General features: G+C 39.0%; 1 protein-coding gene across 5 annotated transcripts; it reads right to left on the reverse strand.

The window, feature by feature from the left end:
- Nucleotides 1-53: 53 nt before the first annotated feature.
- On the reverse strand, nt 54-21,978 carry keap1b (kelch-like ECH-associated protein 1b). Of its 5 annotated transcripts, none has more exons than XM_026933240.3 (7): nt 21,792-21,978; nt 16,070-17,259; nt 11,389-11,634; nt 8,264-8,940; nt 6,026-6,231; nt 5,309-5,485; nt 54-2,615 (listed from the first exon to the last, which is right to left on the reverse strand). In XM_026933240.3, exons 2-7 carry the CDS (start codon nt 16,379-16,381, stop codon nt 2,413-2,415), a joined length of 1,821 nt encoding a protein of 606 aa, XP_026789041.1. In that variant the 5' UTR covers nt 16,382-17,259; nt 21,792-21,978; the 3' UTR covers nt 54-2,412. The 5 variants fall into 5 exon arrangements, with proteins under 5 accessions (XP_026789041.1, XP_034154781.1, XP_026789039.1 ...); XM_034298890.2 differs by having other exon boundaries at nt 16,070-16,428; nt 21,792-21,882; XM_026933238.3 differs by lacking the exon at nt 21,792-21,978 and adding an exon at nt 21,447-21,785 and having other exon boundaries at nt 16,070-16,428.
- Between the last annotated feature and the right edge of the window lie 5,093 nt (nt 21,979-27,071).

Consider the following 27,071-nt stretch of genomic DNA (forward strand, 5'->3'; position numbering starts at 1 on the left):
CAGTTCATATAAATAAACCTGGCTTATAAGTCAGCATCAGGGACACGATGAACTACAATAAACAGGTATCTTTAATACACAATGTGTTGTACAATACACTGATTGCTGTAAAATGTACAAAGCAGTCTTTAAATTATCTCTCAATGTTAGTTATAAACTGTTAAAGCAAAAACTACTTCCTTTTTTAAAACAGCCAGACTTAGAAAAAGAGAAGTTGCCGTCACGTCTCAAATACGGCACATGCTCAGTTTGCAACGAATACAAAAGGAGATCAGTCCATTTATTTGAAAGTAGAACTTAAGGGTCAAGCACGAAGGGGAAAAAACAGTTAATCCAAAATAAATAAAAGCGAAATCCAGACCCTGTACAAAACTCCAAGAAGTTTCTAAAATCTTGGAAAAATGTAGCTTAAAATACTGTTACAAATACATTAATCGGGATTTTTTTTTTTTTTTTTTGCCTGCTCACGAAAAACATCTGTTCTGACTGTGGACAGTAAGGAACCCACTTTATTTCCCAGGTAATGCAGCATCCAGCATTGAAGATGACAGGACCCACATTCTTTTCCATTACTTTCCAAAACCTTCATCTTGGACATCAGTCTATCTTTCCTTCATTTGTGCTCTTTGATTTTAGATACTGCTTTTCTCAGGTCCAGACTGGACCCTGAAACACTTTTAAATGAGTTGCCATCTAGACAAACACAGGCCATCTGGACAAACACACACTCATGAAGAGTTTACGAATTAACAAGTAAGTGACTTCAGCAGAAAAAACACTAAACTGTATCAAGTTATTCAATAACCAGGGTTAGGCAACCGTGGTTCCCAGCATTAACAGTCACCTTGTGTAAGCTGATTCAACTCACTAGTTAAACACAAAGGCGGTGTATTACAACAGTGTTTGTAAGCACACACCTGAAGAACACACCCTGAGTGAATAAGATCATGAAATGAGCAACTGACTAATACACAACGAATCGGAGTTCAATCTGAGTCCTATAATAGATGTGGATAATTACCTAATGAGTTGAATGAAGTGTTACCCCTGCTTCAATATGCCTGAATCGGTTTGTCTTGATAAGTACCTGATGAGTGAAACCAGAACATGGGTTTTAAAAAAAATTTCCCAAATGTACTCAATCAGCTGAAACATGTTTAATATCTGAATCATGTTTTGCACTGGAGTTACGAAACTAACAAATAATGGAAGTCTGTCACACAACATAGCTGTTTTTGAAAAAAATCTGCTTCAAATGACATTTGTAAGCTGTAAGCTATGTGATGTCAGTTTGAAACAAAGAAGTTTGGAAATAGTAGGATAGACCACATTTACATATTTTACTTCAAAGTAGAATTATATTGTCATACACATAACCTCCAGGTGGAGGTAGTCACAGTGCTGTTTTTTTTAAATGCCACTCCCACCCACTCCTAACATTTTTGCTTTTGCCTGCTCTCGATCCTGTTTCACAAAATTTAAACAAACAAGTCATTTAAACTGATCATTAAACATCGTTTTAACTGTAGTATACTGATCAGTACAGATAAGACCAAATTTATAGCTATATATTTTGTGCATCTAATGTAGGACATTTAGTAAAAACACAAGAGAAAAAACATCCCACTCCCGTTCTTTTTTTGTTGGGTCCACATGATCTTGGTCCCAGTGCACATCTCGAGATTACAGTCTGGGTATATTCCTGAAGAATGGTTTTTACAAAATCATATTTATGTGAGACAGACTTCTCTTACTTCTTAGCTACATTAAACTTGTAGCCTGGTGCAAAACTAAAGAAGCAAATGTCAGACACAAAACATGTTTTGGTTGATCAAATAGATATAGAGTAAGAGGAAGATTGTGTAAATTTGACTTTTCTCTAAACCAGCCCACAGTTGTTCGCTGCCTGTCTGGGTCCTTGTGCACGGTGTGATGGTTCTATAAGCCCAGTACAGCAGCACAGACTCGGATACTGACATGTGTTGTGAGATACAATAATGGCACTTTAAAATGTTGACATCCGTGGTCCAGGGTGCTGATCTGCAACTTCTACTTCAGGAGAAATGTTCGGCTTTTAGTCAGTGCTCACGTTTGGTTTAGACGGACAAGGCTGGTCAGTAATACAAACAGGAGACACAGGCTGACTCACATTAATGATCCCGATGCCTGTAGTCTGGCTATAAAACCAGCAACAAAAAATATGAACCAGTCCTTCCTGGAAGCATCTTCTGGTCTATTTCCGTCTCTCTGATCTCACGGCTTTGTGTGAACCCTGTAGATGTCCAGAGACCCGTTTGCTCTCGTTTATAGAAGACTGTTCTTGAAGCACCAGAATTGTAATCACTGATGATCCTGGCTGAAGAAGGAAGGAACAGAAATATGGAAGGAAAAAGCAGTAGACGATAGGAGGCACTAGAATTTCTGACAGTCTTTCTGACAATCCTTCTGACAATCTTTTTGACAATCTTTCTGACAATCTTTTTGGCACGGCTCCATGGTAACCGCAACACCGACCCCGCTCCGCCCAGAGGTCATCCTCGTGACCTCGGTCCATGTGTCTGTTTCAGGGTCGTAGCACTCCACACTGTCCAAAAAGGTGTTCCCATCATATCCTCCTGTTGGAAAAAAAGAAGAAACCAATTAAAACACTTTCACACATTTAAAGTCATCAAACATGACCCAGTCCATGGAAACACACGGTCAATCCCAATCATTTTTTTTGTACTTATCCACATCAGAGCTATGAGTATTTTTTTGGACTTTTCTCCCTTGTAATTGCAACAGCTGTTTAAGTATGGAGTAAAACACTTGGGCTGTGCTGTTATAGGAAAAAAATCCACAATGGGGTGGTGTGATATGGCCTGATGAAAAGCAGAATCACTATTACCAACCCAAAGTGGATTATTTTCCTATAAAAACACATCCCAATGAGTTTTATTCCTCTTATACCACAATGATTGGAATTTTAAATTTTTTAGAATTTGTCATTTTAAATTTTGTACTTCTTAATTAATTCATTTTTAACCATTTATACTTACATTTATTGTTATGGAACATCTGCAAGATGAGTCCCTTTGATCACTTACTTTATATAACAGCTATAAACAGTTGTTCCCTCACCAGCCTCTTTTTTCTTTGTCATGAAGTTAATAAAAATTAAGACAATAAAAAAAACCAGAGATCAGGGAAGGAATAAAGCTCAAACTCCTCTGTCCTGAAGACTTTCCTGTGGCAGAAAACTTACTGTTGCAGAGTGATGACACTGGAGACTCTTTCCATAAATGTTAACGTCACCACAGCAAGGATTATTATATTTTTCTTTATTAAATAACAACACGTTTTCTTAATCCTTTATCCTAGGCTTAGATTATGTAGATACAAGTCCATACAAGTCCCTGTGAATTACCTGTTACTATTGAAACAATGAACTATTACAATGAGCGCATTCATTTAAACCTATCATTTGAATTACACTTGGAGCTACTTTCAGAGCCGTGCCATTATAGAAAAATAATCCACACCTCCAGATCTGAGAATTTGGCAGCTCTGTTGTATAAAAAATGTTGCACGTTGACTTTTCTTTCAGCTAATACTTTGCTTAGAATGGAAATAATGATCATAACTAAGCTACTTAACTTTACAAAAGGAAAACATTGTCACTCATCATCACACAATGTCACATATATATTTATTTCAGGCAGCATTGGATCAGTGCAGTCTGACTGCTAGCCAAAAAGTAGTCTGTGTACAACATTACACAATCATAGACACACACTCCTGCCAGATCCATGCTGACTGGCTCATCCGGCCAAGCCCCATTCGCAGAATAGTACCATAAAGGAATGTTTTCCTGGCTTGCACACTAGCAACTCTTGGCTGAAACCAAACACCAAACTCATAAATAACAGCTGAGCTAATGACAGCAGCGTCACCTCCCAGCCAGCAGAGGGCGTTCATAATGGGCTGCATTACATTTTTGCATTGTAGACTTGATGTTTTAGGTTACACTCGAGCCCTTAGCATTATATGTCATTTAAGACACCTGACTCCACTTCTCAGCTAATTAGCAAGGCCTTCATGAGTTCAATATGGTGGGCTAAATGAGTCATTTTTGACGAGTCTGCAGCCAAAAAGGAACCTGTAGCAAGCCCTGTTTGACATCGTTAATGGTGAAATGTGTGAATTTGTTCTGTATATTTACTCTCAGAAACAAACCTTGATGGGTCTGGGGTCTGGATTAATAAGAAGGAATTGATGGAGGCACTTCCTGATTTGGTGAGTAACAGCAGACAAGAGTGGAGTTCAAGTCAGATTTGCTCATCCAATTGCGTAAATTCAGTTTAGATGTAGACACTAGAACAATTTACATGCAGCAAGGTAGAAAAGTTTACTTTCTTTCTTCCTATTCTAAGAGAACGTTGTGACATACAGCAATTAATAAGAAAGCATGCATGGAAACGCTTGTACTGTCCTAACTGAAACAGACCAGTGACAATTTTTTTCCCCCAGAGAGCATGCTGGTTACCGTACAACCCTGTATATATGCACACTCCAGTTTCTACTGCAACATGCTGGGGAGCAAAGAAGGTTTTTAATCACTTTCTAATTATCATTACCTTTGAACTGATTTGCTATAGGCCTACCTAAATCCATTTTTCTCTCTTAATGGAATAAGTGCCATTTTTTTTAATTTATTTTCAGCTGAAATTTATGCATTTCTAATAAATATAGTTAACTGATATTAACTATATGCTTGTCTAATGGTAGCTAATTTGAACATATGTGAACAGAGATTTATTTCACATTAACAGACTCGAAACATTCTCCCTTCACACTGACAGAAATTGCTAGCATACTAGTGTACTCTCAAGTTAAAGGTTGGCAGGTCTGCTTGCCAGCCACCTATTAACTCAAGGCTTAAGGTTACATCTCTATCAAGAGCTTTCTGAAGTTTACTAGCAAGCTCTCTACCTATATTGTATAATTAGAACCATTTGCCAAGATCACTAACAAGCTAAATTAATTAAATCCAGAGAGGGACATTTGGTGGGCTAATGTGTAGTGTAATTAATTCCAGGGCCAATATGTTAGCAGGTGGTCTAACAACTTGTGTAGTTGATACTAGCTGGAAAAAAAATAAGGCAACTTCCTGATAAAATTTAACAAAAGGTGTGTTGTTGACCTAGGGACAGTAGTCTGTCTGCAAACCCAGGACATGACGATAGATTGTTAGAGTCAATGATCTCTTCAACCATCTCTTCTGCTAATAAGGAAGTTGGTAATATGAGAGGCAGATATTTCTCCATACCGAGTGCGTAGATGCGTCCCTGGTGGGTGGTGACTCCCAGCGCGCTGCGCCGGTGTCTCATTGATGAGATGAAGGTCCAGCTGTCTGTTTCCACATCGTAGCGCTCCACCGTGTTCAGCTGATTGGTGCCGTCATAGCCGCCCATTACATAGATGTGGTTATTCAACGCACACACACCTGAGGAAATCAATTACAGTGAATGTCTCTACTCTACAAAACAGAGTATTTCCTAATACACAGGGTGCTGAAAAAAAATTTAATGGACAAATGAACTTTCTTCTTTTTTTTCTGACCTCCAGTGACTTTATCTAGAATTCAAAGGTTGTTACTGTGGTTGGGGAAATACGGGCTTGCTGCAGACGAATCATGACTATGCAGAAAAATGTTGTTAATGACTGAACTAGAAGGGTTTATGGTATTGTAAGTGAAAATAAAGGAAGGTCAGGAGGACCATAGGAAGTTAAACTTCCTGCCTATTGTAAACAAGCAGAACTCAGTTGTCACTATAATATGCAACTAACCAAATAAACATGAATAATAATAATCTGAGTCAGTGAGTTAGGAATAAAACATGACAGGGTGTGCTGTTAGAGGAAAATAATCAGTGACCTGAAGTTGATTATTTTCCAATTATTTTCCAAAAGCATGCCAGAGTGTGTCTCATGGCCACCTCCAACAGTTCCTTAGCCAATAATTGCTGGACTCGCAAGGACTCACCTGCTCCACTGCGGACAGTGTTCATGGGTGCGGTGCTCCTCCATTCGTCTTTCTCAGGGTTGTAACACTCCACTGAGCTCAGCCGATGCGTTCCATCAAACCCACCCACCGCATAGAGGAGGCGGTTAATGACAGCCACGCCCACCCCTATTCGCCGGGTCAGCATAGGGGCCACCAGTTGCCACGAGTCTCTTTCTGGGTCGTACCTGCATGGAAGACACGCACACACAAACACACACAATCAGCGGAGTTCCAACAAAGACAAAGGGCTCAAAAATATAGAGCCATGCATAAGTATTCACCCCCTTGAATTTTCCACATTTCCACAGGTTGTAGTGTTACAACCTGGAATTGAAATTGACTTATTATATGGATTATATATCATGAACCTACACAGGTATTGAAAAATATTTCATGTTGAACATCCCACATATCCACATTAAATCCATTATATAAAACTGGAAAGAATACGGCAGAACCAAAAATCAGTCACCGGATGAAGATGGGATCAGTCAAAGAATCAATCAAGAGACCAAAAGTAACTCTGAATGAATACTATGAATACTACAAAATGTGGGAAAGTTCAAGGGGATGAATATTTATGCACATCACTTTATTTCCATGCTCTTTCCAGTCACTGATGACACTTCTTGTTTAGCCAGTATGAATGTGCATCACTGTGATTCTCAAAACAGTGGAAAATATTCTTCATAAAGATGTGTTTAATAGATTAACAAAGCACATACAGTAATTGCTTTTACATTCTATTACATTATGAGATATTTGGAAAGATAAGGCACGAGATTCTGTCCATTTAAAGATTTTTACGATCTACACTGCAGTAACAGACAGATGCTTTGATAGTAGAGCAAATTGCTAATAATAACTAGTTTCCCTTCCTTATTCTTTTAAATTGGCTGTTTCATTATTTGAGGCCCATCACTGGACTTACAAAATCCACTTCCTCCTCACATGGCTGTTGATGAATCATAGTGAAAAACGCACACTGAGACCAAAAGCCAAATGACTGACAATCTGAGAGAGAGCGAGAGAGAATCAGCTTTGAGGCTGCAGGCGATTTGGGGTACAAACCCAATCCTAAATACATTACAAAGTCTTACTGTGTTGTAATGCCATAGTACAAAGACACAATATGTGGCGTACTGAAAGACAGACCCCGAACAGAAACAGCAGAATATTTAGAATTTAATCAAGTGAGAGAACTCATGCAGCAAAACTTTTCTCTTATATTCAGAATACAAGAAACTGGTATGGCATCAAAGTGTATATTACCTGATTGTATAGAATAACTAAAGATATTGACTTGCTGTACAAATCTTTAAATAAGGGTTTGGGATTAAGCATGTCAATATATACACCACTTTATCAGGTACATCTACCAGGTCACATTAAAGGCATATGTTTACTGACTGCACATCATCTTCAACTTGTCCATCAGGACCTTCCCAGACCCACCACTGAACAGATATTATTTTGGTGGTGGCTCAGCAGTGAGATATTACCGGAATAGTAGCGTATAGGGCTGATACAAGAGCAGATGTGCCAGCATTGCTAAAAAAGAATATCCTAGCAGGCAGAGAGTAAAAGGGAAAGTGCACCATGAAACAGTATGCAAAAGCTGAGATAAAAGCCTGATGTGACTGATACTTAATAAGAAGCAACTCTTCCATTTTTTTTTTTACCAACTAAAAGAGAGTCTCACGCACTTGCTTTGAATTGGTTGATTAGATGGAGGCTTCTATTATTCATGGAAATAAAGTCAGTGTGAAGCGAAAGTAACAGCTATCTAAAGCAAATGTGTGGCTTTCACATCCTAGGTCCGTTCCCCTTAAGTGATTTGCCTGCTCCGACTGCTGCTTTGGCTGAAAAAGCAGAAAAATATAGTTTTCAGATGTCTCACGTCTTGCATTGGGGCCAAACATTGTAAACACTCTGGTTAAACCATAGATGGCACCACTGCAAGTGTATGAGGAACAGCGGCACCTTATTTTTACTGCTGGAATTAGAAACGGTCCAATAAACCAACATATCCAGCCAACTTCTGTGCTTTGTTCAGAAACTGGCAGTGATGAATGTTAAAGGCTAAATCTACTTATTTTCCTGGCAGTAATTCCTCACTCCTAAGATGGCTCTCAACGGGAAGTGAGTCATAAAGTTCAGTCAAGATAACCTTCTTTCACAGTACACAGTTGTTAACTCTTTAACCACTTTCCTCACCTCTCCACGCTGTTATGATGGATGCATCCATGTGAGCCCCCGACGGCGTAGATCATACCATCAATGACCCCAACGCCAATTCGGTTCCGGGGTACACTCATTGGAGCGCACGGGAGCCAGCAGTTGTTCATAGGGTTGTAGCAGTCCAGCGTGTTGGAGTCCATGTTGCCATCAGGTGCGTTGTTCCTCCCTCCAACAGCGTAGAAGAGCCCGCTGATCACACACGCTGCCAGGCCACTGCGGGGCACCTGCAGATCCGCCAGTCGCAGCCAGGCACCAGTGCCCGGGTTAAACGCCTCGAGGTAGCAAAGCGACTGACGGAAATAGCCGCCCGCTGTGTAGATGAGCTGCGGTACCTTGGGTGTGCGGCATGCCGCTGCCTTGGTGGGCTTGTGCAGCGTCAGGTCCTGAAAGATCTGTGCCAGATAGTCCTTGCTCTGTGCATCCCACTCAAAGTGCTCAAGCTGGCGCTGCAGGAAGTGTGGCGGAAGCGAGTGGCACCTCACGGCCTGTAGCAGTGCCTGCACGTACGGCCTCCTCTCGTCACGCTCGTACTGCACCCACGCCACACATGCATGGTATACCTCAGACTCGCAGCGTACGTTCAGCTCATCACGGCTGATCAGCGTTACCAGCTGGCATGGAGAGAGATTGAAGAACTCCTCTTGCGTCGCCACCTGGTGGAGCGGTGGCAACAAAGCGGGAATGAGTACTATGCTTGAATCATCTGAACAGTTAACCAAACATTAAATTTACACAAATCTTTACAAATTGATGTAGCCAATCAGCCAGTGCATATTTGGTGTCCAAAGTTCTTTAGTTTTACAAGTATATGGCCCTTTTCATATCTTTATAATGAATGATACTAAATGGGAATTGACTTGTCCTCATGAGAATCTTACTTACTTACTTTCACCATTGTCGTAGAAATACTACATACTGCTTTTTTTTTAACTCTCTAGCTCGCCTCAATTGAGTCTTAACCTAAACTACTGTGTGGGGGATAGGTCACACAGACTATAAGCTGTCAAACATTGCTAACAAGACAATACTAACATTCAGAGATAAAAAACCCTAACTTTTACCAAAAAAATCTTATCGGATATCGGTGGAAGGTAATGCAATTTTTTTCCGGCTATACACCACACAACAGTAAGAGAACAGCGAGGCAAAAAGCTAGTGTAAATATTATTTAATAATAAGCAGCTCCAGCATTTTTTTTTTTTTACTGAAGTAAAAGTAACTGCTATCAGAAGCAATTTTTTTTCCTTTTCAATGACTTGCCTTTTCAGCTGAATACATTTTTTTTTTGGTCTCACCACTGCTTTATCCGATTTTTCTTTCTTTTTTTCTTCATAGCTTCGTAGCTTCAGTGCAAAACTAGAGAAGCAAACTCTGGACGCAAAACATGCCTTGGCTGATTGACTAACTGTTGGATAAGGGGAAAACTTTGTAATATAAAAAGAATGCCATTTTGACTGTATTTATGTAATTGACTTAAAGGAATAATTTGGCCAAAAATACCATTTACAAAGTTTTGTAACTGACTGACATTCAGAACAATCAGTATGAAGATTCAACAATAATCACACATGTCTGGCACACTGATCCTGTTAGTTGGTAAATTGCAGATCTCTGCTATAAGCATACACTGAAACTTTTATTTAAAGATAAGCACATAAATAGAACATCTGCTGTAAAAGCGATTAGATATAGAATCACTGCCAAGGTTTAGGCTGAGAGAGAAGAGGAACTAATACTCTCCCTCTCCTCTGTAGTGGCATTCCTTCCTCTTGCAAATGAATGCATTACAGATGTAGAAGTCATTAACTCAACTACAGTACTCCTTTTGTCAGTGCTTTACTTTTTTCTTTTTTTTTTTTTTAATTGTAACTTAAACTCAAACCATAACTTGTGACACGTGTCATATGATTTAAAGTAAATGGCTTGGTTGGCCACACCTTTATACAGCAGGTAGCTTTTACAGGAACATGTACAATGCAGCAGTACAGGTATGACTACATCACACGCATCTAATCAACCACACATTCATGTATATGTACCCTGACCTCATTCACTGCATTCCTAGACAATAACTCATCTGTCTTCACCACAAGTTACTGCATACTCATATCTTGGAGGAAGTAAATTATCTTGACATTATCCTTAGTACTCACCCACTATGGCTAGTTTTCCAAATTTACCAGCCAGCTGGGTTTTTCACTAGCCAAAACACTATCACCCCAAAGGTTAAACATATGAAATATGAATTATTTAAACTATTTTATTATTACTTATACCACAGTGATGTTGAATTCTGGATTCTTTTGGTAAAAAAGTTTTTTGATTAATTTTCTATAACAGCAGCTTTGACAGTAATGCAGCTGTAAGACAAATCATTTTACATTAATGCTCTCGTTCTAATACGTCATCATTTTTATAATAACAACTTACATAGGGACCTTTATTTCAGACACTTCTTATAAACAGATAACAAAAAAGGGTGATCAATGATATGGTGGCACTTTCTGTAAGGAGAAGTTTATTTCACATTTATGGAAGGAGTCTCCAGTGTGAGTGCCTTGTAATGGTCAGAGATAAAGCTGTAACTAAGTAACTTTTTACTGTAACTTTTCGCCATGGGAAAGTCCAGAGGTTAAAGGCTTTGTGCTTTGACAAGCTTCCTTTGTCTTATTAAGAGAGGGGACGACTGTCTATAGCCGCCTTTTAACGTAAAAGGAATTAACTTGTTTAGCGGACATTTCACAACATTAAATGTAACTATAAATGGATAAAAAGTACAGGGAGTCATTCTTTAGTAAACAAAATTGCTGTGGTATAAGAAGAATAAAACACTTGCTGATGTTGGAAAATAATTAACGTCAGAGTGGCCACAGAAACTCTGCTTTGCGTCGGGTCGTTTTTTACACCACCCTATCACTGATTATTTTCCTTTAACATCATGCCCTTTTGGGTTTTCTTCCTTAAATATTGGTTAACAATATTCCTAATAACTGTATGACTACTGTATACAGTTTACAAACCCACTATTCTTTAATCATATGACCACACCAATGTGTCTCACCCACTGTAGCTGAATGATCTGTATCACATGAGAGTCTGACCTGGCTGAAGTTCATGTAGATGTACTCGCGGGCTTTCTGGTGCAGCTCGGTGCAGCCGATCTGCTCAGCGAAGTTAGCGATGCCGATGGCGTTGCTCGGGTCCAGCTGCTGCACCAGGAAATCACAGCAGGCCTTCACCACGCTGTCGATCTGATACATCACAGCTCCATTCATCACGTGGATGACGCACTTCTCTCCGACTGAGATACTTGCCGTGTAGGCAAATTCTATCAGACGGCCCATTACCTGTCAATTCAAATCACATATTGTTGCCTGTTTAGCACTATAACTTCTGTTATGCGTTATTTTACTAACTCTGGTTCTGATGATGCCACAGCCATCCGTGACCGGATCAGCGTGGCAAGGTACCAAAACTGGTCACGCTGTCGGGTCGGCAGCGATGGTATACTCTCTGTCCCCTGTCAATCTCAGCTACATTAGCCAATTATGGGCAGAAGTTGGTAGCTGACATGTCATAGGGGAGAGCTGGCTGGTGGGTGGCAACTGGCAGGTAACCAAATTGGGGAGAAAATGAGTTTTGTTGATGATGGTTGGTCAGGGTAATGTGCTTTGTTATGGCTGGAAAGTGAACGAAAAAGAGAGTGCTAGAATATTAGGAGCTCCAGTTTCTTCCAAATTTAATTGGCTGTCACTGGCTAGCAATGAAGCTCAAAGGGTAATAAATGTTTAAGCATTAGTAGGAAAGGAGAACATTTTACCAACATATCTTCTCTCTCTCTCTCTCTCCCCTCCCCATTAAATGTAACTGTATATGGATTTAACAAGTATGACACAGTACCAAAGTATCACCTGTTGCAGCACTCTTTAGAAAATAAGTAACAATAGCAACATTCTACTTTTATCTAAACTTAAAGGAAATTGTTTGTCAAAAATATTGCACAAAATGACCTTGCATATTGCACAATACAGATTTGCTCAAATATATTTGCACACAGTTGTTTTTGTATCACTGTGTTTAATCAGTGTATTCCTCTAATTTTTTATTTAATATATGTAGAAATTCTTTCTTCTTATTTTATATATTTGACGTGGCTTGATGGGGAATGGTACATTGAATCCAATGGCAATAAAGTTATTTGTTTTCATTAAAAAAATTTGACAATTTTTCCCAATTTTTTTTTTGCAAATTTATTCGGTCTGTCAAGATATTTGTTGTCCAAGCTTGCATCTTTAGTTTTGTACTTGAGCTATGAGGCTGTGTAGCTAACATATCATATAACAAAGTTTTTAAATGTACTAATCTTCAAATATGTGCTTCAATGAACATCAACAACATTATCTAACTTTTAAATAAACAATACCAAGGACAGTTGATAATTACAAAACTGTATTATCATCCGCATAGCTTTCAGCTTTCTGGTACAATTCCATCTCCTGGGTTCGTACTTCGTTTCTTAGCGGATATCTTGTGTTAGCCTACTGTGTGTCTGTGTGACGAATTCAAACAACCTCGTCTGATCTTGTGTAAAGTGACACCAAAGTGCAATAATGAAAAAGGGATTCCTATTGTCCAAGACGATGATTTCATTGCTTGTTTGCTACTTTAAGCTGGTTTTGATTAGTCTTTAAGATTATTGCTTGTCACACTGTATGAGATGATCCCAATAAAATCTTGGCAGAATTCTATAACATTCTGCAATAATGTATTGATTGTACAATCTAGCATGGACAAGATTGTACAATCAATATCCTCTAAATATAGACCTGCATTTAAAGAAAATTACCACCTTTTTTGTTTACATTATTAATTAGCATGATCCGGGCTCATGTAGTAAATAGGTTCATGCAAACAGACACATTCTGAAAAGTGAGTCTGAGGTAATTATGATATATTTTTCCTGTTTATGTTTCGCCATTGCTGCTACATTATTTGTAGCCTTCCTATGAGTTTGGCTTTTTCCTACATTTGAGACATGCGTCGTAGCAGTGGCCATGCTCTGACATGCTCTAGCAGTGTCAGGAAAAAAAGAACTTCTGACACTGCTAGAACGTTCTCGCCTGTAGTCTGTGGTTGCAATGGCACTAAATCGTCCGGCATATTAATGTCATATTACGTGTTCTAGGACTGATGACCTAAAAAGTCACGACCAAAGAATTCTTTTACGATGCTGCAACAGCCAAAAATCATACAGTGTAAACTTTGCTTTAGCGTCAATGCAAAACTAAAGAAGCAATTCCTTGCCTGATCGACTACACTACACAGGTAAAGTACAGACCTGTAACTTAAGGAAGAAGAACAGCATGCCATAAAGAAAACAGAATTATAGTCCTGTTACAGAATACTCATTATGGTACAAAGTCCTGAGTAATTGACCAAAAGGAAACCAGAACCAATCAAACTACTCTGAAATCGACATCCTAACTGACAGCTCTTGTAATCTTTAGCCACAGTCCACAGTTCCTCTTACACACTATGACTTTTCAGCATGACACATCAGTTATCCTATCTCTCACAGAGCATGATCAGATCTAATCTTTAGAGAAGCACGGCGGGTGGTTGGATATCGCAGCCCATGGCGATGACACCTCACCACAGGTGTGTAATTAGTGTGTCAAGTAGTAGCTCCTGATAATCAGTGTGGAAGAACAATGTGGACCACAGTCTCTGTCTTTAGTCGTCCTGGAGGAACAGGTTGTGCAAGAGTTTATTATGCAAAGCTCACCCCTGCTGAGTGGGAAAGGAGAATAGATCTTTATTTTTAAGAGACAATCAATCAATCTAGCAAACCTCTAAGAGAGGATGTTGTGCCTTCTGTCTAACTCCCAGGCTCTAGACAATGCAGAATGATAACTGGAGAAAATAAATCATATTTAGAAATAATTTCAGTTACACACTTTCAGATAAAGGTGAAAACCCCAAGTCTGCATGAGTTGGTGAAAAATCTGATTTATTTCTAAATGCATAAAATGTGCAGCTTGCAGGTAAACCTACTAAAGAAAAGGAATGCAACATAAATTTCACATTTCAAGATAGTCACTTTTTTGTAAATATTTATTCAGGGAGGTGTTATTTTGACATATTATGAGCTAAATGCCCAATCCATGGGGTTTACTGCTATTCAGTTATGTCAGGGCAGATGTAGAAAAAAGAAAGACTAATGGAATACATGAACCAAATAACCCAAATATTGGACAAAAAGTGACTTACAGTTAAAACAGAATTCAAATGAGCAGTTGATTGTTAAGGTTCTTGCTTGAGGACCCCAGTGGTGGCAGGTTGGTGGTGCTGTCATAAGAACTCATAACCTCCTGATCAGTAGCCCCAAAGCCTTAACCACTGAGCAAGACTTTTCCGTGCCAAGTGTGACTATAGAGTTTACCCTTACCCTACATTCCCACTAGAAAACACCAGGCAACCACTCATTTTCTACGGACATGCACGACACGGAGCCTTGATTTCAGGGACAGCGGCAAAGTAACAGTGCAACAAGCACTGAGATTTTCTCAATTTTATGCCAAGTATGTATGACATGGTAACAACACAACTTCATGACACTTACAACTTTATTTCCTACCTGCAGTTAGTTCCAATTTACTGTCCGACGCACCAAAATGGAAGCAAAACTGATGAACGTGGATTCATCTTGTCCTATCATTAACTGCGTATAGAGACAGTAGCCAAGACTGTTGGTGCCTCTGGAGAATTGTACAGTTAGCGTGCCTTTTCTAATCAGCCAGTGAAGGCAGTACGAAGCCTAGCATGTAACATGTAAACAAACAACCAATTTTCACAATGATTAGTGCATTATAATTTGTAACTTGCGTTTAACCAGTTGGCTTTAGAAGCTATATATAGCTACTATAGTTTCTCATCTGAGTTTAAAAAAACAGGCAGGACAGTGAACGTCCACAAGCAACAACAGTAGCAGTCACTACATGCCTACAAGAGGCAAACTACAAGTGACATGAGTGACTTGTCACTTGTTAGTGTGAATGTATGATGTGCGATCAAAGAGGAAATAGAACCATCACTCTTGTCACTTTGGTCTGTGTACACATTTGTGTTATGTGTGTGTGTGTGTGTTCGCATTGTACGCTTGTACATTACATCATCATGTTCCATCAGGAAATATTTGGTGTTTTACTTCCTTTTGCTCCGGACCATCAGGGTGGCTTCTTTTAGAACTAGTTGAGTTTTCCTGTTTGCAACACAGCAGTAGTGGGGACCTTTTATAGGGACTCACATGGGGTTATGGTCAAGAGGTTGACTAGAATGTTATTGGTACTTGTCAGTTTACACACTTATAAAAAGATTACAAAATGAAAGGGATTTAATGGAGTTAAAAAAATATTAACTGAAAGTTTAACTGAACATCAGAGTAAAACAAATATTTTAGGGGCCAGAGAGGGGAGCAAACATTTTAGGGTTTTGAGAGGGGACCAGACATTTTATGGGTTTATGAGGGGACCAAGCATTTTAAGCACCTGAGAGTAGACCAAAAATTTTAGGGGCCTGAGATGAACAACGTGGCTAAAGATGGCTTTTTGCACATGGTGTAGCTCTACTGCTAATATTCATTCTGTTTGTAGCACTATAAAACCAAATGCTCGTTAATATTTAAATGTAATCATGTAACTAAAATTATGCAGTTGTAAAATAACTGACCAGCCATAATTCACATTGCATGGCAATATTTCTGAAAAGGTACCAGTCACTCACCCGTGGGTGGATTCCCTCGATGGGCACCACCTCCATGCCGCACTCCTTCAGGCCATTGGTGAACATGGCGCGGAAGACGGGTGAGGAAGATGCCAGCACCACCTTATGTGCCACAAAATCCACAGCCTCCAGATCATTGTATTTTACTCGCAGCGTGACGTCACAGAGTTGCCGCTCAAGCCGCAGCTCATTCATGATGGCAAAGGCAGCGGCCGTGTGGCTCTCGAGCGTGTAGCTGAACACGCGGTGGCCATTGCGTGTCGACGGCGTCACCTCGGCCTTGCACTCCGTCATCCCTGACGCCGCGTACATGCTCAGCGGCGCCCGCGGCCCAGCGCCTTCATCCTCACTCGCCAGTGCTAGACACGTGCAGAGCAACCAAGGATCAGGGTTTACAAAGTCGTGGCCAAGTTATCTTTCTATTGGGGAAGGTGCAAGCAACATTAGGAAAACACTATTCCTTTCGTATTGCACTGGCTTTCTCTCTTTAGGCTGAAATGTCCTCTTTACGGCGTGCTGTACACACTATCAGGCACAAACTTCAGTCTGTGAATCACTTCCATGTCAAAATGCAATTTATAATCCATTTTGGAGTTTCTGGAAACAAGACACGCCTTTATTAGAAAGGCTGTGACCTGCTTACATCCTCCTGCTAAATATAAACACCATGCTGTTACATGAGTCCCATTAACCAAGAAAAGAAACTGTAAATGACCTCAGAAGGAAGGAACCTGAATTTGTGACTTGAGGTGTTGCAAACACAGTGACGACAGCAGCAGCAGAAACTCTGACAGCTGGAGTAACAGGAATGGCAATTGCAGGTGAATGGAAGTCAGCTTAGTGTGCAAACATGGGGCACATTTAAGCTCCTGCTGGACTGGGACTACATCAACACAGACTTTCTAAAACGGCATTTAAAACAAAGATTGTCAGGTCAGAACCTGCTAACAAACCATATTTCTAAAGGCTTGTAAAAAAGGCTTGTTAAAAGCTCACTGCCTCTTAAGGATTTTCTCACTACAGTAATAAAACCAGGCCTAGCCGGGTTTCAAGTCGGAAAAGTTCCAGAAGTTATTTAGTCTGTGCCACCACCCTCTTCAAGGTAAAACACAGCTGATCACTCCAGGACTGAATGGCTTAGAAAAGGCGGTAGATTTCAATCTATCTTCATTGACTGCTTGCTAGAATACCTAAGGGACAAGAAACAGAGCGAGAAAGGATCAGCAGACTGAAATCACACACACTTTAACATCACATCAGCATGAACAATCCCAGCTTTCTTAGAAAACAGATATTTATGTCCACATATCCAAGCTCCAATATAATATTGCCAACGCCACACATACCTGCATAAGGTCAAGTCAAACACACATGGAAGTAAAGCTCCACAGATCTCTCTTGGGAACACACTGCATGTTTACTTAGCGTGTGAGAGTGAAACCGAGACCGAGCTTCTATTTAGGACAGGTGACTATAAGTAGGGCTTCGTGCCACTCTCTCAGTGTGACTGTGGAGTTTACTTGAGTCATATGACCTCTCTGACGTCAGTAGAATTGCGTCCTTCTGAAAGAACAGGAGTGTGTCTCAAATCCACCTCTCGGTGCATGACTACATCTGTACAGTAAACAAACTGATTTAAAGATTTTTTCTAGTTCAATTAGCAGCAAAAATGTAAAGATTCAAGATTCAAGAACTGTACGATAATATGTAGGGCTGGGCGATATGATAATTTATCGCAATATTGATACTATGTCATAGCATGAATATCTTTTCTGGAAAAAAAATTATAAACTTACAAGAAGCAACTAATTTGAGGATAAAATTTTGTACTTAATCTTTAAAATTGTAAAATGTTGCAATTTTTACATATGCACAAGCCCCTTGGATAAAGAAATTCTTAGGATGGATAAAGACCACTGTTTAAAAATTGTGCAATATTTTGAACAGCATTGGGACAAAATAGAAAATATTCTTATTTCCTATAAAAATAGGAAACATAGAAACTATCACAAATAAATCCAAAAAAAGTAGTACTTCTCAGGATGCACTTAAACTCCTTGTTGTATTTTTCCAAGATAATCTACAGCCTTTGTAAATTTAGTGTAAATCCAGAAATGTGTAATAGTTGCAATTTGTTTACATGTGACTCAATAAGGTTTTTATTTCCACAGAATGGTCACAATGAATTCTGCTCTCTTTTATACCCTACACGGGTGGACGTACCATCGGCCTGGGCAACGGAAAGCTTCAGTGTGCTCCCCAGTCCCATGTTTTGGTCGCCCAGAAACAACTGATGAGGCTAAAAAGTGGTAGCTAAAGTAATGTAATAACATATAGCAAGCTAGTTAGCTAGTTAAGTGATTTAATACAGGTTAAGGGAAACCAACAAGGCGCTGTGGCGAACATTTCGGCTATGAGACGTGGTGTTGTCTTCTCATATCACATGTAAAAATATAATTCAAGTCTGATTAGCGTCTTTTTCTCTCGATGTGAGGTGACGTATTTTGCGTGTTGGGCTAGCAGAAGAGTTATATGACAAGTGTTTCCACATAACTGTGTGTTCCCGAAGATTGTCTGTTAAAGCGCCCAGTAAAAACTTCTACAGTTAGCCAGACTGTGTGTCAACCGATGTGTGTAGTGCAGCATGCGGTGGGATTTGGAAAGAGTAGCTTGTGCTATAATTACAGCATCAAGACCCCACTGTGAAGCTCATCAAATTTAAATATACACACCGAATGCTTGGCAAACGTCAATAAAGACTAGGTTATTTTGTCTGTTTGTGGTTGTTGAAACTCCTTGTCTGTCTGGCAGCTAGGAATAATAAAACAAATAGCCCAGACATGAAGTCTGCTTGTCTCAGGTGTCTGGGTTAGCGATTCTTCCACTTTTTCATTTTTTTCCCCCTAGATGGTACTCGTCTACATACGGCACCACCAATTGATTTGAGACACAGTCCTGTATAGCCTCCAGTGTGTGAAAGTGAGAAAAAAGTGAGAAAGTTGCATGCAAACACAACACAAAGCAACTCATTAAAACAACCCATTAAAACAAACTTTGGACTAATGAATGTGATTTTGCTAAATGGTTTCATTTTCATTTAAGCTTGAGACTAGTTTGAAATCGAAATTGGTCAGAATGCACAAAATCAGAGCGAGCAAACTAACTTAAATTAGACATTTTTGACCCTTCAAATGTGCTGAATATGTTTTTGCTTTAATCATGAAGTTAAACTATAAACTGCAACAATAACAAAATTCAATATGCCACTTTTTCCGGAAGGCCTGCACTCAGTCACTATAGTCATTCGTTCTGAACGCAGCCAAATATCTATTTCCACTCGCACTGCCAGGCCAAACTTTCGCCACATTAATCATTAAAGCACAGCGCGTCTCAGGTGCACTTGCACTCCTTGTTGTATTGTTACCTGATGATCTATGATTTTAAGTTGCTAATTCCACCTATCCCTGCAGTAAGGGTAAGTGATCCAGGAAGAACGGTGTTTAAAAGGGACTAACGTTGCATCACAGAGTAAATCAAGGCATAATATTTCATTCTTGCTGGAGAAAAATTTAGACTAGATGGTCGTATTGCACTGAACCTTAACCTACTGACCCTTGTACAGATTTGCTGGTGTGTGTTTTACTTGATCGAAAGCAGGAGACACAGTCAGCAAATGTGATCTTGGAAAAAAAAAGTTGCAAGTTAATGGTTCTGGCACAGCGCCTTCAGCAGTGACTCAACGGACACAGAGTTGCCTTTATTAAAGTGGGAGGAAATAAGAGAACAGAACACTTTGTACGACAAGCAAAACTAAATAAATAACAGTCTGTTACTAAGTTAAAGCCCATAATAGCTGTATGTATACCAAAATTACACATTCACGCCCTGAATATTCATAATTATGTGAACCATGTGCTAAAACTATAAAGCACAATGTCAACAGCACATTGCACTCAAAACCAAATTAAAGCTAGAACAGCACAAAAATAGCTCACTGAAGGTAAATATTAACTTATAGCACTCTACATGCCAAACCTGGGATAAACAATGACAGCGCAACACCAAAACATAATAACAGCACACTTTACCAGAAGTAAAGAAATTCTTAATCCTGACATTTCCATTCACAGAAGACAAGCTGAAGTTGAACGGTGTTAAAAAGCAGATTTAAAAAGTCTTGTGTCATATAAAGAGAACTTTGCCTGTGTTTATTAAAATTAGTTTTGATTTATGCTTGTTTTTAAGATGTTGAGCTTCAGATTAGGATATATATATATATGTGTGTGTGTGTGTGTGTGTGTGTGTGTGTATGTATATATATATATATATATATATATATATATATATATATAAAAATCAGTTTGCCTAGCATATACAACCTACCTATAAATATAACCACTTTTAACAATAGTAATTTATATTAATTTATATTAATCTCCACCATCATTGAATAAGAAAACTACATTCACACACACACACATAAAATACTGCAGAGCTCCAGGATTTACGTAATGATACAATGAGTGTTTCCACTTTGAGAACCACAGCACTCCAGGTAAACACACCGTGTGCTAAGTACAGACTAAAACACCTCATGATGGAGTGGTGCGATGCAGCCTGGTACGAAGCAGAGGTACTTTTACGACATAACGAAGTTAAGTTTGTCAAGTTAAAGTGCAGAGTACTCTGTCCTGAAGACTTTCCTGTGGTGGAAAACGTACTAAGGGAAAAAAAGCGCTGACACTAGAGACTCCTTCCATGAATGTGAAATAAAACATGTCCTTAGAGAAAACATCATATCAACGATTTTGATTTGTCCATCCATTTTCTGTGCCGCTTATCCTACACAGGGTCGCGGGGAGCCTGGAGACTATCCCAGGGGACTCGGGGGACCAGGCTGGGGGACACCCTGGACGGGGTCCCGACCCATTGCAGGACACAATCGTGCACACTCACTCGCTACGGACAATTTAGAGATGCCAAGAGGACCCGGAGAAAACCCCTGAAGCATGGGGAGAACACAGGCAGAGGCGGGTATCAAACCCCCAACCCTGGAGGTGCAAGGCAAACGTGCTCATTAGTAAGCCACCATGCCCCCTGATTTATTTATTTATTTATTTTTTTTTAATGTAGAGCGTCCATCTGTGTAAGCTGTTGCTATAGAAACAATAAGGAGCGCATTAACATAAACCTGTGATTTGAACTGCAGCCGGAACTACTTTCAGAGCTGCTGATCCAGACAATTAATCAACACCTCCTGACCAATCAGAATGGAGAATTCAACAGCAGCAGGGGAAAAAAAGAGCAATAGTTAAAGCATCCTGACACAGCAAGAAGAACGAAGTGTTCATTTGGCATTTCTGCTCCATGCACTAACCTGAACCTAGAGGAGTTAGTGAAAAAGCAAAGCAGTGCAATCTGCCTGGAAGTGATCTTATAGCATGAATGAATGAATGATTCCTGCTCCAAACTGCTGACTGTTTCATGCACTTTTTCAGACCAGTGGATATGTTCCAGGTCCACAAATCAGGCTTCAAGAGCAACACCTGCGCTGCACAAAAACATCCAGCAGTCTTCTTCTTCTTCTTCTTCTTCTACAGTCAGAGTGCAAATCTGATCCCTCACCAAACACACAGCCAAACACGATGGAAAAAAAAAAACGCACCAAAGCACTACACAAACACACACCCACGCAAAAGTGTTATGGATAATCTGTACTCACAAAGCTTCCTATTCAAAATGACACGGCTGAATTCTTGCGTTGCTGTCCGAGCTCCAGATGAGAGCGAGGGAAAGCGATAAAGTCACCATGACTAAGCATTGCAATCCAGAGCGCCAAAATAAAAGCTGGGCTCCGTCCCAAATACCTGCCTCCTCCCTATACAGGCTCGCTTTTTCCCAGCACATTTCAAAAGCCTCAGCCTCATTATACAGGAGTTAATCACCAAATCTTACTTGGTGGGGTGTGGGGAAATTGAATAGTCAATCCTACCCAGGTTTAGTGCACTATATAGGAATTATTTTGATACACTATTTAGGGTGTGAATGCGCATTTTTAGAGGTAGCCCTAGAAAATGGTGGTTGCATGACGTAATTGAACATGGCGGCGCACAGAGAGAAGTACAGCCGCATTTTGTAAACAATCGCGTTTAGGTGAAATTGAAGCATTTAATGTGCATGTTTGAGGCGGGTTGCAGACATATATTAATTATTATGAATTATATTATAATATCCAGAGCACACAGAGAGCACAGAGGCTTGTAGCCACACGCGTTTATCGCGAAACCTCAGAGCTAGCTACATAGCTAGCAAAGAGTATCAAATAAACACTTCCGCATTCTCAGTGTCAGGTAAAAGAGGACTTTTATACAAACAAAGGAACAACAACAAGGGAATGAGGAACGCACTCAGACACTTTCACTTTCTATTTTTGACTATTGGGCAGCGCCCCATCAGCTTTCAATCCCTTTTACACAATAAGTTTAACTTTTATTTATTTATTTGTTTGTTTGTTCGTTTATTTAGCGCTGCTGAATCCTCGAATCTGATTGGTCAGAAATTGTTGATTAATTTTCTTGTCTTATTATTTGTCTTATTAACTTCAAGAGAGTGAAAAAAGAAGCTGGTGAGGAAAAACTGTTTCTAGCTAATTTGATAAAACAGAAACTAAGTTAGTATGATGTTCATTAATAATTTTATAAAAAATGGAATCTTTGGAAAATTGTGATGTAAAAGGAATAACACACTTCAGGACATGCTGTTATAGGAAAATAATCACATCACCCCATCACTGATTATTTTTCTATAACAGCACATCATGAAGTATTTTATTCTTTACATACTGCAGCAAACATTTTATTATTTAGGTTTAAGTGCTAATTGTGAGGCTGAGACTTGAAGGTAGAATGTGTATGAAAGTTGCATCATTAATTGATTAGAAAAATAATGTTTTAATAATACCAAAAGAAGCAAAAATGCTTGGAAAAAGGCTCTCTAGAGATCAATAATGTCAGCATCAAGACTAACATAATAATGTGTAATATTTTAAATGCTGTTGTCAGGTAATTGCAAATGTTTTAGTAGTTTAATATACCAAGATATTTCCTCTGTAATAGCAATACTGTTGTAATACTGTAATACAGATTTTAAACAAGCTAAAAATTTGATATTATTGATTCTGATGATATCAATTGTTATAATTTTATACAGTCAGAAATTAAACTGATACCAATAATGTAGGTTAAACAGCTTTATTATGATGATGATGATGATTATCAATTTCTAAAATAATAACATTTAAAAACGTTATCTAATATATAATAAATTTGTAAATATAATATAAATTACATTGATTTGTTAATAATGACACAACTTGCACCCTACAGTATATTTGATTGTTGTTCTAAACATTTTCACACCCATTTTCTTTATATTATTTTCATTATTATTATTATTATTATTATTATTATTTAAAAAGACATTATAGGTACTTTACTGACATAATCATTGCAGATACCAAAAGTCAGTAAAGGAACATTTTGGTGAAAAATCAAATTTACATAATTTTCAGTTAATCAAAGTTATGTTTGGTGTCCAACAATTGCATGTTTAGTTTGGAGATAAATGTATCTGATGCTATGTAACTAACAAGTAATTATGTTCTATCTCATCTAAAGTCTTTTTCCATAAATATATGCCATTAAATGCACCCCGTCCTAGTAATGTCATGCAGATGTGCTGACTTATGGGGTGTTTATGTTTATTATTTATGGCGTAACAGTTTTTATCATGGTGTAATGTCATACCAATACATCATCCCAGACTTAAAGGTGGAATTTGTCTTTTTTAAGTGTGTGCCCAGAGCTAAAATAAATGCATAGTCTCAAAGATACGTTAGAAAAACTGTGAGGTGCAATATTGCAGTGCAATAAATCTTACTAATGTGTTAGATTCAGGCTTTCGTTGTAAACATTTCTGGCCCAGAAATAAGCTCATACTGCAGATACTTTTTTTTCAGACATGTTTTAACACTTTACCACCAAGGAACTTTAACAGCTCTACTGAACGGCATGCGAGCTATATTTGTGATTTCCATCTGTATAGTCAATTTCACTTGCGGTTTCAAGCTGTGAATTGCTTTGAAAGTGCCAAGCACTGAAAGTGGGTGATATGTGGTGAACCAGATGCTTTCAGGAAATCTGAAGACTATTTCAGCTCAGTAATTGTTACTGTTTATCTGATGCCTGTAAATTTTTCTCTATATTTGTGCAAACATAAAAAAAGCTTGATTGGAGTTATTTTGCTGTCAAAAGTAATCATGCCTATCGTAATGCCCATGATAACAAATCTGTAATAAGATTAGTAAAACTGTGAGCAGAGTGAAGTTTTGCTAAGAATTACACTATATTAACTTTACACTTAGCCAGGCCCGGATTGGCTAATCAGGAGCACCGGGAGGATTATCGGTGGGCCGGTCTGGTCATGCCACTGGGTTCAAATACGGATGTTGTTCTACACTGCCTGCACGCACAGCAGCCCCACTCTTTTTATTTATTACTTTACCACAGACCCACTTTTTTTTTATTATTATTATTTTACCACAGCGTCAGTCTTTTATTTATTATTGTCTCGCAGCGCCACTCGCAGTCTAGTGCAGCCTGCAGCTTAATGATGACGTAATTCTCTTTCGACTCCCACGACAGCGGCACTTTACTCAAAACACGCTAATAGTTGGTGATATGCGAGCAAAAAAATAAGAGCTATAAATGGATAATAAAATGCGCAAAGGTGGCGCTGAAAAGGCTAGAATAAAAAAAAAAGCAAGCTCTCGAAACTGACGCGGCCAAATGTTCTAAGCTGAGTACATATTTCCTTAAAAACAAATGAAAACGATGAGGCGGACGGTAAGCTAATGTTAAGCTAGTGCAAAACAGCGTTGTCTGTAAACCACCGTTCATGTTTATGTATCAAACTTCTTCTTGTAGCTCTTCAGCAGCAGCAGCTTCTAGTCCAGTTTGCTGCTAACAGTGAAGAGCCAAGCTCAGTAACATTACCAAGCAGCAGTCATGAGCCCAACACATTAGAAAGGGCAGGTAGGATTGTCATTGAGTGAATATAAGAATTAGAAGAATTAATATGAATGAAGAGCCTGTACACCTGCTCAATGAAAAATGCCCCGAGATAATTAATGATACCGGATGATTCAGGAGCACTACATTAATGAAAGTGACTTGACTTGATCAGAAAACTTTGTAAAAAGGGGAGAATTGTTTTGTGATGAGAAATATGGTCACTTTTAAATTTCATTTCGTGTCAGAAGCAGAGCCAGGACCCAGCTGTATCATGCAAGAGACTGATGCTCTCACTAGCTGCGTTTACATGGACACTAATAATCCGATGGTAATTGGACTAGAAGCACAATCAGATTTAAAAAGTCACATGTAAACACGTCAATCGGAATGAATTGGCCAAAACCGATTAAAATTTCATTCTGATCGTAAGGGGTGGTTTAAACCTTTTCTAATCCGATGGAGAGGACATGTACACACTTCATCGGATTGAAAATGAAACCAGATAGTTCTGCGCATGTGCAATGACGTACAAATCACGTAATGACGTATGACGCACGGCTGTCAGCAGTATTGGCGCTCTGACCGTAGCCTCACCAGGTGCCATGTTCCCCTCCACCATTGAGCATAGTGTCATAAATAACTGTCGTGTCATCCTAAAATTCTCCTTCCACTCCTCGTCTGTGAAGTGGTGCAAGATGATGTTGTCCCACCGGTCCTTGCTGCGGACCCTCATCCACAGACGCCTTGTTCTGGGCTCAGGAAGGGGCATTTTAATTGCTTGATAAATACACGCAGTACCGCACAAAACATCACACGCTCGTCGTCTTCTAATTAGCAGCTGAAATAGGCAAATGTTAAGTCTGCTTTTTAAAACAAAAAAAAGAAGCAATGGCAAGAGAGTGGCTGCTAGCATCTGCATGTTGGAACGGAGGGAAAAGTGTATTCGTGCACTGTGCGCATGTCAGAAGATCAAATCCGATTCTGTCATGTAAACGCGCATATCAACCCGATTACTTTATTCAGTGTTCTTGTAAACACTGCGATCGGATTAATCAATCTGATTGATTTCATTCCGATTGAAACAAAAAGTGTCCATGTAAACGTGACTACTGTAGAAGACACAGGTAAGCTGTTGTACCACAGTGTGTGAATAAGCAAACATGATCACATTAGTTACACTATAACAACTTTCTATGCCCAAGTGTTACTACTGAAGAATACTGTTATTAACTGTTCTAATAAATCTTCACTGTGAAGCAACACTTAGGCTACTGTATTAGCACTAAACTGGAAATGATCATATTTTTAATATATGAAGTTTATACTGTATATACTGAAGTTTTAATTACGTTATTTTAATATAGTCAGTCGTGAACTAAAGTGGGCCGGTCTAAGTCATGAAACTCCAGAGCTGAAAATGAGTTCCACTCCGGCCCTGCACTTAGCTTTACTTTTATGCTAGATAATACATTTACTAATTGCTGGTTTCATTGCCAAAGAAACACTGAAATTATTATAATTATAGTATTGTAATGTTTTGAGGGGAGGAGCTAAATGGAGGGCTCCAGTGTGCTAGGGGGTGGGATCAAGTGGAGGGCTCAAGAGAGCTGAAGGGGTGGGGCTAAAACAAAAGTATTATGAATTATGGTTACAAACTGTGGAATCTTTTCATGTCTGTAAAAGACTCAGACACTTTCATATATATATATATATATGTTGGGCAGCACCCCATCACCTGTCAACCTGTCAATCATTTCTGCACAATATGTTTAATTTGCACTGGAAATAATTGTATTTCTGAAGTAGCTTTATTTATAATTGAGCTCATTTGTCAATTTATGCACTTTATTATATTTATATTATAATTATAATATGCCTTATTGTACAGTAAGGCACTCGAAGCTGTGTGTTACAGTGATTTGTCACGTGTA

The sequence above is a fragment of the Pangasianodon hypophthalmus genome, chromosome 2 (genome assembly GCF_027358585.1).
Source record: "Pangasianodon hypophthalmus isolate fPanHyp1 chromosome 2, fPanHyp1.pri, whole genome shotgun sequence".
In the NCBI taxonomy this organism is placed as follows: domain Eukaryota; kingdom Metazoa; phylum Chordata; class Actinopteri; order Siluriformes; family Pangasiidae; genus Pangasianodon; species Pangasianodon hypophthalmus.